We start from the raw sequence: 17,732 nt of genomic DNA, 5'->3' as shown, positions 1-17,732 counted from the left end.
TCATAGTGACAGGTCAGACCTGCACTTGAGGACACTTACTTTGGCAATTGTGTGAATGGAGATTGCACTGGAGTTTAGAGAGACAGATAATGGGTGACAAATTTGAATAGAAAGAAAGTGTTGATATGGGAGAGATATGGAAGTAAATGTGGAAAGATTTGGCAATTAGGTGTGTATTTGTAATAGGGATTTGGGAGAACAGTAGGTTGGGGGGGAGAAGATGTTTTGGATATGTTGAGTTTAAGATGACCTTGAGACAAAGAGTTTGAAATATCCAATAGGCAGTTTAGTGATTATGCCTGACATTCTTCCACATCCCTTGTCACTCCTCCCTTTCCCCCCTATTCCCTACAATCAGTCAGGAACATTTATTAAACACCTGATATGTGTCAGGCATGTATTAGGGACACTGGTGTGTGTGTGTGTGTGTGTGTGTGTGTGTGTGTGTGTGTGTGTGTGTGTGTGTGTGTCTGTACTTTTTAAATCTCAGTTCTTAAAAGACCTTATATTTTATCAGGGAATACACTGTTCTGCACATCTGATAATCTATAGAAAATAAATGCAAGCTTTTGTAGTTAGGGGAGTCAGGAACAGTTTTAGTAGAAAGTGATATTTGAACTGCATCTTAACGGAAGAGAGAGGGATTTTACAAGGTGGAGGTGTGGAACTACATAGTAGACATGGCAAATGAGCAGGGCAAAGGCATTGAGATAGGTCTTGGAGTGACATATATAAGGAACAGAAAGATTAACTTATATGTACTGTAAAATGCATAAGAGGGAATAATGTAAAGTGCTAGAAAGATATATTACATCCAAGAAGTGAGCAATTTTAAAAGCCAAACAGGAATTTGCATTTTATTCTAGTAGCTGTAGGGAGCAACTGGAGTTTGTTGAGTAGAATATTGGCATGGGCAAATTTATGCCTAAAGAATTTACTTTGTCATATGTGTGAAAGCTGGATTGGATTAAGGAGACAGTTGGTACAAGGTGACTAATTAGGAGGACATTACAAAAGTCCACGTGAGAAGTAATAAAGTCCTGAACTTAAAATGTTGGCTTTATAACTAAAGAGGAATTGATGTAGGTAAAATATTGTAGGGGGAAATACAGCAAATTTATCATCTGTTTGGATATATGAAGTAAGGAAAAGCAGGGATTTGAGGATAACACTAAGGTTATGAACTTGAAAGGGACAGAAATAGAAAAGTTTAATATAGGGATAGGATTAGGATAAAGGATTACTAATTTTACTTTCAGCATATTGATTTTTTTAATGTCTCAAGAACATTTGTATTGAAAGGTCCAATGATAATATTTGAAAATCATTTGTGTACAGGTGATAAACCAATAGGAAATGAAGTACCCAAAGGAGAGATTATAGAAAGAGAAAAGGACATAGTGATAGAGCTAAAGGGTATTGATAAGAAAAATCTACCAGAAAAGGTGAAGGATAAAACAAAAATGCAGAGAGGAAAGAGTGCCTGGTATTCCAGAAATAGGTCAAAAAGAATATTGGGTTTCATAATGAGATTTTAAAGAGCAATTTGTTTTGCATGATAAGATCAAAAGGCAAAGTTTAGGAAGTGACAGAAGAGAAAGTAGAAACAAGGAGTGTAAACAAATTTTTTTCTAACAGTTTGAGAGAGGGAGACTTGTGGAATGATGACTTAAGTAGATGGTAAAGTCTAGTGAATGTTTTTTTTTTTTTTTTTTTTAAGTATGGAGGACATTTGTACAGGTTTGAAGGCAGTAGAGAAGGAACCATTAGTGAGGGAAAGGTTGAAGTGATCTAATTGAAGAGGCAATTTATTGGAAAAGAGCATGGAATCAAAAGGTTCTAAAGGTATGAGCTTCACAAGGAAAAGGACCACCTCATTAGAAGTAAAAAGGAGAGAGCAGGGAGAAAAAGGAGATCATGTCAAAATTATCATTTCTTTTCTTAGTAAAGTAAGAAGGTCCTCATTTGAGAGGTTAAGGGTTGATAAAGGAGACTTGAAGAGAAGGTGGAAAGTTTGGAATAGCTTCTGTTCAAAGTGAGAGAATTAATTTGAAAGTTATCAACTCAGTTGATAACTGAAGTGTTCAGAAGATAGTCACCAAGCAAGAGAATGTAGATAGAGAATATAGAAAAAGGAAGAAGAAAAAACAAGAAATTTAGGTAGTCAGAGAAAGGGGAGAAAAATGAGAATGAAGAGTCACAAATAAAGGGTTTCAAGGAAATTTTGGCAAAAGTGGAACATGAATTAGAGAAATTAAAGATGATCTTTAGGAATCTCTATTTAATTCTACTCCAGAAAAGGGTCTACTGTGATATTAAGGTGGGAATGGAGGGGAAAATGAGTCTCCTAGGACCTGCTTCATTAATTCTGCCCTATTTAAAATTAGAGCGTTTGGGGGCAGCTAGGTGGTACAGTGGATAGAGCACCAGCCCTGGAGTCAGTAGGACCTGAGTTCAAATGTGGTCTCAGACATTTAATACTTCCTAGCTGTATGACTCTGGGCAAGTCACTTAATCCCAATTGCCTCAGCAAACACATACACACTTCTCTCTCTCTCTCTCTCTCTCTCTCTCTCTCTCTCTCTCTCTCTCTCTCTCTCTCACACACACACACACACACACCCCCACACACACACCCCCACACAAAGAAATAGAATTATAGCAGTTGAAGGGACTTTTGAGATTCCCCTACCAAAATCATAAGTATTGTCTAGAGGGCTTCTTGTCCTTTTTCTGTTAGTTTAGTGAAACCTATGGACCCCCTTCTCAGAGTTCTCTCTATATAGGATTAAGGGAAATAATTGCATTGAAATACATTTATTAAAATTCCTTCCTTCCCTAGTACCTTCTCTAATCGACTATATCTTCTTTCCTAATAGAACTACTATTATTGACTTGGAATTTTGAAAGTCTCCATTTCTACTATCAATATCAAGGCTACAGAAAAGGGATAGTTTTCATGTACTCTATCTAGGATGTAACTCTTGAATTAATTTTACTTTTCAAAAATGTTTTAAAGGATTTGGGGTGGGAGGGAGGCATTTCTTTTTCAACATAAGCCAATAACCAGACAAACTATCGCCTATCCTAGTACATTTCCATGTAAACATCTAATTAAAATTATTTAATGTTTGCAATGGATACTCTTTGTCACTTTCTATCTTTTCTAGTATTTTGATTAATGTATGCTTTGCCTTTGAGAGTGTGGTAACAAACTTGTTGATTGTATTTGACTAAAGTTTTCTTGTTTCCTTTAATGTTTTCTTTACATTATTGATAGTCATGGTATATGTCAGATTTGTCAAACTCACTTGACCTCCAAACTCCTAAGTGGCTGAATCAAATTAAAATGCAATTGGAAAATATTTAACAAAAATACAGCACAACATAGGTAATATCAATTTGTTATTTTCTAAGTCTATATGTTGTTTGAATTTGAGATCACTGGTATATATTGTTTTTTAAGGTTCTGTCCTTTATATTAAAATTCATTAAAAATAATTATAATAATAAAAACCATTGTATTTTTTACATGACTAATACAAACTAATAGTTCTAAAAAGATTTTGTGTCCTGGCAAGCAGTGATATAAATTTGTTTCAATAGAAAAGTACTTTTCAAATTTTTAAAAAATTACAAAATTGATCATTGTAATGAAAAGAATTTAATAGCTGGTAACTTATTACTATGATAAGCATTGAACTTTGTGGACTCACAAAGCTTCTGTATTGTGGCAGAACATCTGGGGGGAATATTTACATGGAATATCATGATACTGACATGTTAGATAATTCAATAGTGTTGGGAAAAGATGCATGAGAAATTAATTTCTAGCGATGCCTTGGAGTAGAGAAATGATTGGGGCAAAACTTTTTCATTTTTGCTTTGCTTCCTTAATCTTTTTAATCATCAGTTATCTTCCCCCCTCCCCTTTTTTTTTAATTAGGAAAAAAAAGGAAAAAAGGAAATAATTGGGAAGAGTTGCACTTCACAACTGCTACAAGGATCAAAGTTTGAACTAAGAAGAATTTTTGCCAAGTTCAACAGTTTGAAGCCTGAAATTTTATAGTTAGTGACCAGGTGAGAAACAGAATTTATACTTCACTTCTTTGGGTTTTTTTTTTTTCCCCCAGAATATGATTTAAAAAAAAAAAAAAAAAAAAAAAAAAAAAAGGACCTGACTTTGGAAATATATTGTATTTATCTGCCTTGCAAATTTTAATTTGATGTCCTAAATAATAACCCATATTTATAAAGTAAATGGTTCTTAGTAGGTAGTTGGGAACCAGCATTGATTTTGTACCATATTTTAAAATATTGTTTCTATCTTCTATTAACTTTTAAAATAGTGCTTTAAGTGTTTTTAAAATAACATCATTAAGTTTTTTGTTTTTAATATCAAATCAAATTTGTAATCAAAATTTAAACATCAGAAAAAAAATCTTGATTTATATGTATGTAGATCAGTTCTTTTAAAAGTTTTGTTTGTGTAATATATTTTTCTTCTTACTGAAAAACATAATTGTACTGAAAAAACACAAATTTCCCTATAGCCAGATTTTACTTTCCTCTGCTTATTACATTGCTCTCGATTTTCACAGCATCTGGAAATCTGTGTTAAATCTTTTAAAGCTATAAAACACAAAAAGATAAATTAGATTCAATGGAGAAAAACATATTAAGTATTAGATTAGAATACTTTTTTCTTAGTTATGTCTTTTGTTTACTTCTTAAAATTTCGATCTTCAAGGCTGTGTTAAGAAAAAGGATTCTTGTTTTGAGTTTATTTGATGTTGTGCTGAGAACATTTTTCCCTGCTCAATATTAGAGAAATGTATACCAAGCTACTTATTGTTACTATTTACATACTTTGAATATTCTTATCAGCATAGAAATAGTCCATGTAATAGTAGGAATTGTCATAAAACCATAGAGATTTGATGAGGGTTTTTGTTCATTATTTTAGCTACTAATTGAGAATAGAAATTGTATGGTATATTTATTTTTGCTTTAAAAACTCTTTGGAAGCAAACTATGTATTAAGCTATACTTTATCATGAGATTTTTTTTTCCTCCCTTTAATTAAATAGTTATTAAGGTCTAAGTTAAGGGAAATTTAAAAAGTTCCATTTTCAGTATGGTTCAACATGTATGTTTATAAATAGTACTTTTCTTAGTGGTGTGATGATAACAGCACTTTCTTTGATTTCAGTGCCTTTGACAGTTTCACCTGGTAAAACAGTGTAGACAAATGTGTAACCAAGACAGTCATTTTGCTTAGAATTGTTCCCAGTAATAGTAATGACATGTTGTTCTAAAGTACGTGACTTTGGAGGGACAGAAGAATTCTTGAGATGTGGTAGTGATTTTGAAAAAGATGATTACTTAGGGAAAACATAATATTTTAGGTATGCAAGAGTTACAACTTTAGTCTTTTTAAATATTGAGTGTCGATTATGTGGTCATTGAGATCACATAAGTATATATACATATAGATTTTTCTGTGATCTAGCTATTCTATTCTTCATATTCACAGGAATTATTTTTCTTTATCCAAATATGCCAAAATAAATCAAATTGTTTTTATTAATAAGTTAAATCATATTTAGGGACTCATAATTATAATACTTAGTAGATTAATATTTCCTGAATGAAGTAGGTACATTTCTCTACATTTGTTCTCCAGTATCTAAAAGAAATGAAATTTCCGTGTAACTGCTAGAACATTAACTGAATGCATTTAATGTTTACTTTATAGTATTTCTTTTTAGTATAATGAGTTCATTAAAAAAAGCTTTTGATGCTAATTCAGAGATCTATAATCTGCTCACAATGTCTTTCACATGTAGTTTTGATGATAACTGACAAGCTGTAAGTTAATTAGCACAGAACTTACTAATGAGGATGTTAAAATTTAATTTAAAAGTGAGGATTTTTATTTGTACACTCTGGACAAATTGACGCACACTCAATCATATATATGGTAAGTATTCCAGGCACTTCTCTTGTTCAGGTACTGTTATCTGATAACAATAAAAAAAATATAATTAACTGGATAGCAAAGTTTTGAAAACTATGCTAAGATTGCTTGTCTTTAAAACTGGGGATAACCCAAAACCAAAGCAGTAAAATAAGGTCTGTTAATTAGCGTAGAAGACAGCTTCTTGAATTAATATGTGGTGTTAATTAACAGGAAGTCTGATGTTGTGTTGTAATTACCACCAATATTTTTGACATACTGAGTGACTGAAGGTGAATTATATAGATAGCAATTGAGTAAACACTTTTGTGCTTAGGAACATTTTCCTTTGTTTCTGTTTTCTAGAAATATGGACAGACTACTTCGACTTGGAGGAGGTATGCCTGGGCTTGGCCAGGTTAGTATACAGTTTCTCAGTGTATCTTTGAACATTAAAAACAGATAAAATCATTTTCTGGATTTCTAAAAGTAAAAGAAATCTTAAGAAAATGGCCCCACAGATGACCTTATAGCTTTAGTGCTATATTGCCACACTAAAGGTACATGGAGAGCACAGTTCTCTTAATTGATATTCCCCTGGGAATAATAATGTTAACTAATTGTTTTCATTTAATAATTTGAGATATATACAATTTTCAAAGTTGCCTTTTGTTAAAAGGATAAATTACTTGAAATGTCTTACTTGTTTAAATTATAAAGTTTATTAGTAATATTTTTGCAAAATTAGATACTAGTATTATTAGCAGTAATCTAAAAATGATCATCAGAATTAGTTATGTGCTTGAAATCTTACATTATTGGCTACATATGCCTGGTACATAGTAGGTGCAAAATAAATGTTTACTTTTTTTTTAAAGTGATGATTATATGTCTTTTTTCTCCTTTTAATATTTTGTATAGAAATCATTTCTTTTACTTTAACTGATCAATCATTAAATAATGATATGAGTATCTTCTTTGTTTCATTCAATTGATGTGGAAGTTGAAGGAAAGCAGTGTTACTATTCTGTCTTCTGAAACCAGTGAAAATACTCTTTTTTTTTCCCTGAATTCTGCTGCGTATTGCAAAAACAGCTGATGTTTAGTACCAAAAGTAATAAAATTGCAGTCCAAAGAATTGTGTTCAAGTATTATGTCTGCAAATTCATATTAACTTGGTTATTATGGGCAGAATATTCTTTGGCCACTTTCTGAGCCACAATTTCATCATCTTTAAAATTAGGATAATGATATTTCTCTTTCAGACTTTACAGGATTATCAGAAGGATCAAAAAAGAAAAAATATAAAGCACTTTGCAAATTGTAAAGGAGTATTTTTAAAGTCATCTGTCTTTTATCTGTTCTAGTAATCTATGTATCTCTTTATGTTGTTCCTTTCTAATTTTCCATTTTTATAGAAATGTGTTTAGTTGACATATTTAAGTTCATGGTTGAACCCAGAGATAATCTAGACCATTTACTTCACTTTACAGAGCACAGTCCTCTGCAGTCTATTTTTAATATCCCATTTTTGTTATTTGTTTAATCATCAGCATCTCTCTCATTTGGTATTACCATAGGAAATTGTCTTCTTTATTCAAATGTTTGTTGTAAGAACTAATACCTTTGATGTGAAAATTAAAGAAGTTTTTAGATATTGTGTTGTTGAGGCACATTAGCTTCATAGCTTATGTGTAAATTCATTCATTAGATAGACGGCCAAATTCTATTTTGGTTCATAATTATTTCATTTTTTCTTTTGAGCTAAAAATCTCTTCCTGATAGTTTATTGCATCCTGGAGCAGTCTTCAGTTATTTTTAGGTTTGTTTTTTTTTTTTTTTTTTTTCCTTAAACATTTTTGAGTGTTTCTCATGTTTCTTTGCTGCCAGCCTGCTTCATGACTCTTCATTTTTCTAACATCTGTGTAGTCTAATCCTTCAGACGTATGCCTCCTCAGGCCTTTCTGAACTTGACGCCTACCAAAGCTGTTTTGAGAAACATCGTAAATTTTCCAAATGTCTTCTAGAACTTTTCCTAAATTTGATTTGAAATTAATTATAAAAACATAATGATTTAAAAAAAAACACGTTAATATTCATGTTACAGCCAATCATGATAGTTTGTAAATATTTCTTAAGGGAATTAAATTAGCTTATAGAAATATATAAAGGATCCGTAGTCATAGGCATATAGCTGTAGGGAAGAGGCCCCACACATCTCATTTTATAGATGAAGAAAATGAGGCCCAGAGAGATTAATTTACTTGTCTGAGCTCACACCTGGAATTTGAACCTAGGTCTGTAATGTTATTTGTAGGAAATTTCATGGTACAGCAGAGATGGGGATAAATTTTTTTTAAAATTAATTTTTATAATTATAACATTTTCTTTGACAGTACATATTCATAGGTAATTTTTTTTTTTTTTTTACAACATTATCCGTTGTACTCCCTTCTGTTCCAAATTTTTCCCCTCCTTCCCTCCACCCCCTCCCCTAGATGGCAGGCATTCCCATACATATTAAATATTTTATAGTATATCCTAGGTACAATATATATGTGCAGAACCAAATTTTGTTGTTGTTGTTGTTGTTGTTGCAAAGGAAGAATTGTATTCGGAAGCTAAAAATAATCTGGGAAGAAAAACAATTCCCAGTGTTCCTTTTCTGGATGTAGCTGATTCTGTCTATCATTGATCAATTGGAATTGAATTAGCTCTTCTCTATGTTGAAGATATCTACTTCCATCAGAATACATCCTCATACAGTATCATTGTTGAAGTGTATAATGATCTTCTGGTTCTGCTCGTTTCACTTAGCATCAGTTGATGTAAGTCTCTCCAAGCCTCTCTGTATTCCTCCTGTTGGTCATTTCTTACAGAACAATAATATTCCATAACATTCATATACCATAATTTGCCCAACCATTCTCCAATTGATGGACATCCATTCATTTTCCAGTTTCTAGCCACTATGAAAAGGGCTGCCACAAACATTTTGGCACATATAGGTCCCTTTCCCATCTTTAGTATTTCCTTGGTATATAAGCCCAGGAGTAGCACTGCTGGGTCAAAGGGTATGCACATTTTGATAACTTTTTGGGCATAATTCCAGATTGCTCTCCAGAATGGTTGGATTCTTTCACAGCTCCAACAACAATGCATCAGTGTCCCAGTTTTCCCACATCCCCTCCAACATTCATCATTATTTGTTCCTGTCATCTTAGCCAATCTGACAGGTGTGTAATGATATCTCAGAGTTGTCTTAATTTGCATTTCTCTGATCAATAGTGATTTGGAACACTCTTTCATATGAGTGGAAATAGTTTCAATTTCATCATCTGAAAATTGTCTGTTCATATCCTTTGACCATTTTTCAATTGGAGAATGGCTTGATTTCTTATAAATTAGAGTCAGTTCTCTGTATATTTTGGAGATGAGGCCTTTATCAGAACCTTTAACTGTAAAAATGTTTTCCCAATTTGTTACTTCCCTTCTAATCTTGTTTGCATTAGTTTTGTTTGTGCAGAAACTTTTTAATTTGGTGTAATCAAAATGTTCTATTTTGTGATCAATAATGGAGAGATGGATAAATCTTAAGAGTTTCTTGAGGCACAGATAGGATGAGACATTTGTCATGGATCACTTTGCTAGTAAATGTCTGAGGTAGGACTTTTGCTTAGATTATCCTAACGTCATGTTCCAAACATTTTTTCACTCAACCTTACAACTTCTATTTAGGTTTTTAAAAATAAACAGTTGACCTTTATATAGAACTTCCCATTACCTTCACTGTTGGAGCTTCATAGCAGCCCAGGTAGCCTTTAGATAGGTAAAGACAGGCTTAGAGACTTTGCACAAGTTGTCCATGGTTACACAGGTAAAAAGTGTCTGCATTAAAATTTGAACCCAAGTCTCAACTTAATCTAACACTATACCAATTTCCTACTCCTCTCAGTGTTAATTAAGTTCCTTTCGAAGTGACTATATTCATTGTAACACCAGTAGTTTACACAAGAACATTCCTTCTTGAATATCTTTTAAGGACATAAAATAATGGGTGTCATAGTCTGCTTATTGAAATAAATATTATCATGATGACCATTGTTAACCTTTGCTGTATGAATTACTGGAAGGATTTATCATTTGCTAAAATAGCCTTTTTTAAAAAAAATTTTTTTTTTTGATTAATCAACATGAGTATTTAATGGTTGCTTTTTACTTTTATATTTATATTTAGGGCATATTACATAAAGTTCTAATATGACTTGTGCTTGTTTCATATTCCCAAGAAGATTTTAAGCTCTTGAAGCAGTTTAATTCTTTCATCATTCTCTTGAGTTTTATTTCTGTCGTATTTCAGTCATTAGAACTTTGACCCCAGTTAGTGCTAGCAAATGTGATTTCTTTCCCTCTTCCATTTCCCTCCAATTTTTAAAAAAAATTTATTCTCTTTTAACTTTATTCACTTTTAGATATATTTTTTAAAAACTTGCTTATAATGTTTCATTGCAAAATACTTCTCAACATAACTCATTTTAAAAATACATATTTTCTTAATAAGAAAAAGGATGATGCAGAACACTGGATTTGGAATCAGAGCACTTAGCATCAAGTATTAGCTCTGTTCTTTGCTTATGTGACTTAGGGCAAATGTTTATTTAGTCCTCCTGACTCTGACTTTCCACCAGCCAACAGGTTGAATTAGAGGATCTTTAAGATCTCTTTCCACTTTGAATTCTGTGATTTGAAAATCAAAGATAAACTAGTATTTTAATTAATATAGTTACTTATGATTCTGCAATACACATTAATAGGAATAATAATAGCTTGCATTTGTACAGCACTTTCATGTTATAGAGTGCTTTACAGATATTATCTCATTTTACTCTCACTACCCTGGTAAGTTCCATAATATATTTTTCATAGGAAGAACTGAATTTCTGTGCTCTGTGTGTGTGTGTGTGTGTGTGTGTGTGTGTGTGTGCGCGCGCGCGTGCGTGTGCGTGCGTGCGCATGTGCACATGCACGTGCATGTAAGAGTGGAAGAGAGAGAGAGAGACACTCCAACACCAATCATGGCATTTTCTAATTTGACTAATTTTTTCTTTGACTTGAGAGCTCTGTATTTTGAGTCTGGATAACTTATGTTCTTTATATTTTCACTTTGCCCTTTGGTTTTAAAAGATCTGAGAAGTTTGCATTTATATTATCTTGAAATATGGTATTCAGTCTTTTTTCTTGGTCATGATTTTCACTTAGTATGGTGACTTTTAGATGATTTCTTGTTTTGTTTTCCAGGTCAGTTTTTGATAAGGTTTTTTTTTTTTTTTCCAGTCTTGATTTTTATTATCATTATTATTTCTTGTTCCTCAGAATTGCTTTTTAGTTGATCTGATCTGATTTTTATGTAGTTCAGTCAGTTCTCATATAAGGAAAGCTTTTAAACCATTGTCATCTGTTAATCCTTATTGCCTTCTTAACTCATTTCCTTGAACATTACATTTTATATGTTTGGTTTCATTTTCTTTCAAGTATTTTTGTAGTCCATTGTGCTTAGGACATTCTTTTCTCTTAGCTTCTACATGAATCTCTTATTCTGGGTTTACTTTTTGGATTCCTCATTCCAAATTATTTTCTCATTGTGTTCAAATTTTTCACCATTAATATTTTCTGGGTTTAGACCTTGTTCTTAGATCACATCCTTCCCATACATAATCTTGTATGATGTGGGACAGGCTTTACTTGGTTTTAGATGGGGGAGCTAAGACTAAGCTCTCATCTTCTTCAGAACCTGGGTATTGGTTCATTATGCTGGTTTTTCAACTTAGGTTTTGATCTTTGTTACCTCTTTTCCATGTACACTTCCAAACCCTGTCTTTTGCTATGACCCTGACAGGCTCCATATTTTGTTGACTTGCTGTCTATCGACCTTGTACAAGATTCCTTGTATTGTTTTGGACCTTTCTTCTATTGAATGACTATTGAGCTCACTAGGCCCTGTGTTGCAGACTAATCTAGCCTCTTCTCCTGGGGCAGCCTGGGCCCCAGCTACTGTGACCCTAGTTGAGATATTTAACTGGACCTGCCTTCTGTCAGAGAGGGACTGGGATCTCTTTTGTTCTCTAACCTTGCTTTTGATACCCACACATCAGCTCCAACAAGTTTAATTATCCATCTCTATGCAGAGGACTACTTGATCTACATCCAGTCCTCATCTCTTTCTCAAACTCCAGGCACACATCTCCAAATACCTCCTAAACATTTCAAACTCAACATATCCAAAACAGAAACAAATATATGTTTAATAAAACCTTCTGAACATTAATATTTCTACCAAGACATGTGCCCCACCTACTTTTCTGACCCTTATCATACACTGTGATTCTTTCAATATCCTATGGTTCAGTCAAACTGGCTTTTTGATATTCTTCACATATAGTATGCCATATCGAATTCTTCCTATCGCCTTGGCTGTCCTCATGATTGAATGAATTTTTTCTTCACCTCCACCTCTAACAATCCTCTATTTCTTTTAAAACTCAAGTGAAACAGATGTTCTATATTAAAGTATAAAGGGCTGAAACTCTGAATAGGTTCACTTGGAGCACTTAAGGCTAATTACCGCTTGGACAATAACTCTATTAGTATGTTTGGAATTTCTCTTCTCACAATTAAAGCTAGCTCAATGCTTGGGGTTAAGAGATTTGTAGGTAAGAATTAGGGGGTAGAGTGAGAGAGTTGAGAGAATTTCACTTGGTCTCAGGAGGACAAGAAAGGTGTGTAGATTCTGAACTCTAGATCCTTGACAAAACTTGCAGTTTTGTCCATCTCCTGCACTCCTCCCCCTACAGACCAAGGACTTTTGCTTATCCTGACTCCGGATGTTCTTAAAGTCTCTAGAGAGCTAGCCTGGACTAGTAACTTGCAGTCTACAAAGTTGTTTGAAAAATATTTTGATAAATATATTTCAATATAATTCATATCCCTTGGAATGCTAGTTTTTTCTTTTAGTGATTTCAAAACATTATTCTAAAAAGGGACCAATAGGCTTTACCAGACTGCCAAAGGATTCCATGACACAAGAAGGGTTATGAAATTTAAAGACAGTCTTCCATATCATTTGTTGTGTTCTGTGTCAGTTGAGGGAAAATGTACAAAACTTCCCCCTTCCAGCAAATCAGACTATACATACACAAATATTCAAATTTGTAATCCGATGATCAAAATCATTGACTGTAGCCTTACATTGTTTTTCTGTCTGATTTAGTAATTTTCAGGAGCAGTTATACAAAATGACCAGTTGTTTAGAATAATGCATTTTAGTATTTTTCTTTAGTCAAGTAATTCCTAACACCATTTTTTATTTTGTTGAGATAAAGGTTTATAACAAATTGGGTCTACTGTTTGCACTCTTATCATGATTTAAACATACCAGTGATTTTAGAAAATCTTAACTTCCACCTTTAAATACTGGCCTGTTCTAGTCAGAAAAGGATCACAACATTCCTGATAAAAATCCTAAATACTTTGATTTTTATTTCTGCTTCTTGGGCATATTTTTATATATATTTTATAATTATAATACATATTTTATAAACATATATTCCATTGGGCTATATGACCCTTATCACATGATAAACTATTTTAAATGCTTTACATAGCTTTAAAGCTGGCTATTAGAGTTCATACATATTTTACCCTCTACATAACAGAATGTATGCAATACAGTAGCGAGGCAAGACGATGATATTTTAATTTAGTTTTTGCATTGCTTTACCTTACTACAAATAATTTTAGGCCTAAAAACCCTAAAAATTATTCTTTGCTATTAGCACTATTAGAAATGTAGATACTGGGGCAGCTAGATGGCGCAGTGGATAGAACACCAGCCCTGAATTCAGGAGGACCCGAGTTCAAGTGTGATCTCAGACACTTAACACTTCCTAGCTGTGTGACCCTGGGCAAGTCACTTAACCCCAGCCCCAGGGGGGGAAAAAAAAGAAATGTAGATACTATTGTTAACTATACCTTATCTTGTATTTTTACACATTAATAGCTAACATTTATATATATATATATATATATATTTTAAGGTTTGCAATGTGCTTTACATATGTTATTTCAATTGATCTTCATAATAATCATGTAAGTTGCTATTATCCCATTTTACATATGAAGAAACTGAGGCTAAGAGAAATTAAATAACTTGACTAGGCCACATATACTAATAAATGTGTGAGGGTGGATTCGAATTAAGGGCTTCCTGACTTCATTTGCAATTCTTTAACCCCTTTGCCATTAATTTTAAGAAAATTTAAGAAAAGTGTCATACCTCTAACAAACTAATAATGCTTTGGGCTTCTAAAGAAGATTATATCCCTATGATAAGCTATATTGTAGAATGGAGGGAGATCTCATAATCAGTCTTGATATTTCAAGTATTCTGGGTTTTTTTTTTTTGACATTTCAGGAGCCTAGAGCCACAACAGCTAATTAAATTGCTGACATGTTGAGGGAGTTTTGATCAATATTAGTAGAGGGAATACTATATGGATAGAATATAGATCTTATCTATAAGTATCTAAGCACCAAAAATCAGAGCAAGTTGATCGTGATGAAATATGATATCAAAGCAAAGAGATGAGTTAGATTTGCCTGATACTCTTAGGGCAGAAGTTGAGGTGAAAGATTTAGATTTGGAAATGTGTTTTTGTGTGTGTGTGTTTTGTAAAGGATAATTTTCCCCTTTAGGACCTGTGATTTCATTGGTATAAGAGAAGTTTTAGTATAAAAATTCTCTCCCAGGCTGGAAGTACAGTGGCCATTTATGGCCCAATCTCAGTATGGATTGGCACAGAAGCTTTAAGATGTTTCATTTTTCCACTTGGGCCATTTTGCCATCTTCTCCTGGCAGTTCACCATATTGGTTCTGGACTTAGTGCTGACACTTGATTTAATCTTACTACAGCTTACTCCTGGACTTAAGTGATCCACTAGCTAGCCCCAGCTTCCCAGTATCAGGAATTACAGGAATGCCCACCATTCCTGACCACAAATTTATTAAAATATAACTTTAGTGTGCCTTTGTACTTAGAAATAAAATCAAGGCCAGAGAAGAGATTATTTAAAATTTGAAGTAACTGATTGAATTTTTCAAGGTTTTTTCTATCATTCTTTCTTCTTATGTTTTCCTGCCTTTCACATTACTTTCATACTTTTGATTAGCTAGCTGGTGCTACTTTCCTTTAGCTCAGTGGTCCTCAAACTTTTAAAATAGGGCACTGTCCCTCAGACTGTTGGAGGGCCGGACTATAGTAAAAACAAAAATTCACACTCTGTCTCCGCTCCTCATCCCATTTACCATAACTTGGCAGGCCCCATAAATGTCCTCAGCGGTCCACATCTGACCCCCGGGCCATAGTTTGAGAACCACTGTTTTAGCTACTTGAATGTATTTCCTGATTCAAATTTACTTCTGAAGCTTTTAAACTTTATTATATTAAGTTCTAAATCTTTTTCATTAATGACACCAGTAGCAGATTCACTTAATCCTAAACATATAAATATGTTTTCTTGTCTCACATGTTCAATATACCAATGTTGGTTTAGTGATTGGAAGCATGCCAAGCTCAGGGTACTTATTACCATTTTGCACCCACCATGTTGGTTTCCTAATAGTACTTTTTTTGTTCTTCTTTTAAAAATTTGTAATAGTATTTTACTTTTCCAAATATGTAAAGATAATTTTCAACATTCATTTCTATAAGACTTTGTGTTCCAAATCTTTCTCCCTCCCCAAGGGAACAAATAATCCAATATAGGTTAAATATGTTAAATTCTTTTAAACATATTTCCATATTTGTCATGTTGTATGAGAAAAATCAGTTTGTGTTTATGTGGGGGGGGGGACCCTGCTAATGGTACTTTACAAGCCATATTGTGAATGATCTCAGAGTTTGCTTACTCAAACACAAAGTGAATATAGAAGGAGCAAGCACAGTGGGAGGGCTCACAAAAAGTTCATTGACTCATATCCCCCAAACAACAGATAAAATTAGTCTAATTACATTATTTTATTCCCATGTTATTTTATTCCCATGTTTACCTGTGTTTACTCTGACTTTTACTGATCATTTTAGTATTGATTAATTAGTTCTTTATTCCCTGGTATTGTAAATAATAGAAACTAAGTAATAGAAAGAATAATTCTATTTTTTTAATACTTTTTTTATTAGCTTTATAATTATAACTTTTTTTTTTGACAGTACATATGCATGGGTAATTTTTTACATTATCCCTTGCACTCACTTCTGTTCCAAATTTTCCCCTCCTTCCCCTAGCCCTAGATGGCAGGCAGTCCCATTCATATTAAATGTGTTATAGTATATTCTAGAAACAATATATGTGTGCAGAACCGTATAGTTCTCTTGTTGCACAAGAAGAATTGGATTCAGAAGGTAAAAATAACCTGGGAAGAAAAACAAAAATGCAAACAGTTTATACTCATTTCCCAGTGTTCCTTCTCTGGGTGTAGCTGATTCTGTCTATCATTGATCAATTGGAACTGAACTAGATCTTCTCTTTGTTGAAGATATCCATTTAGGAAGCAGATGCTAATAAAAAATAATGTAAGACTTTAACATATTTAACATGTATTAGTCAACCTGCCATTGTGGGGGAAGAAGGAGGGGAAAAATGAGAACAAAAGGTTTGACAATTGTCAATGTTGTAAAATTACCCATGCATATATCTGGTAAATATAGCTATATATATAGATATAGATATGTAATGGAGGCTATTCTGTGACTCAGAGTCATACATGAATATATTAAAGAATATGAGATTTTAAAAGTGGAACTTTTTTTTTTCAAGGAGACAAGTGAATTCATGTAAAAAAGAAATTTTTCTGAGAAATATGTAATTAGAAAAACAGATTAACTTTTCAAGTAGTAAGAGTGAGGAACAACTAAATGGACATCTCTTGTGCTTCATTGATATTCATCTAATATGAAAAGAGTGCAAGGAAAGTCTTTGGAGTATAGTATGAAGTTATAGGAAGTGATGAGTAACATCATTCATAGCCATAAAACTGCAAAGGCAGAATATTTGTATTCTAAAGTAGGTCTTTTATTTCAGAGAGAAGCCTGAGTCAATAAAAGAACTTTGAAAATCATCCAGAGGGCAGTTGAGTGCCACATAGCAGCCATAAGCAGGCTGTACTATATAGCAATGAGCTGCAATTACAGAGAAGTATAGTAGCATATAATCATTGAAAAATATGAGGAAAAAAAGATGGGCTGGTCATATATGAGAACAGGGGTTAATTGATAGATTGACAATTTATAAGCTCTTGGTTAACACACTTTGAGAGAAAGTGAGAAAAACCTGACTCTGTGGCAAACTTTTGAGATGACACGAACAAGAGTTATTCACACAGGATGGACAGACATACATTAGATACATTCTTCAGCCTTGATAATAATACTGTTGACATATTTGAGTGTAAACAAGACTAAACATGGTTGGTAGGCTATCTATATCGTTTGCAGCCTGCATCATTGTCAGGAGTACCCATACTGATGAGGTCACAGATTCATTACAATATTACAGAATACATTTTTGGTCATGTTTAAATATAAAAAGCAATATGTATACTGTAAGTATTTTGAAATAGTAATTTCATTAAGCAATACAGATTTTCTAGTGTAAACAAAACAAGTACTCAGTAAATTGAACAGCGTAGTGCCATGCACATAGTAGGTGTTAAGTAAAT

At 33.0% G+C, this 17,732-nt stretch overlaps 1 protein-coding gene across 1 annotated transcript in view; it reads left to right on the top strand.

Moving 5' to 3' along the window:
* PSMD14 (proteasome 26S subunit, non-ATPase 14) overlaps nucleotides 1-17,732 on the top strand; it is a 109,465-nt gene that overhangs the window by 10,755 nt on the left and 80,978 nt on the right. The window contains 1 exon segment of the mRNA XM_074303285.1: nucleotides 6,326-6,377. Within this exon segment, the coding sequence (XP_074159386.1) occupies nucleotides 6,326-6,377 (52 nt within the window).

Source organism: Sminthopsis crassicaudata, chromosome 3, assembly GCF_048593235.1.
Source record: "Sminthopsis crassicaudata isolate SCR6 chromosome 3, ASM4859323v1, whole genome shotgun sequence".
Taxonomy (NCBI): domain Eukaryota; kingdom Metazoa; phylum Chordata; class Mammalia; order Dasyuromorphia; family Dasyuridae; genus Sminthopsis; species Sminthopsis crassicaudata.
This window is presented reverse-complemented; position numbering and strand designations above follow the sequence as displayed.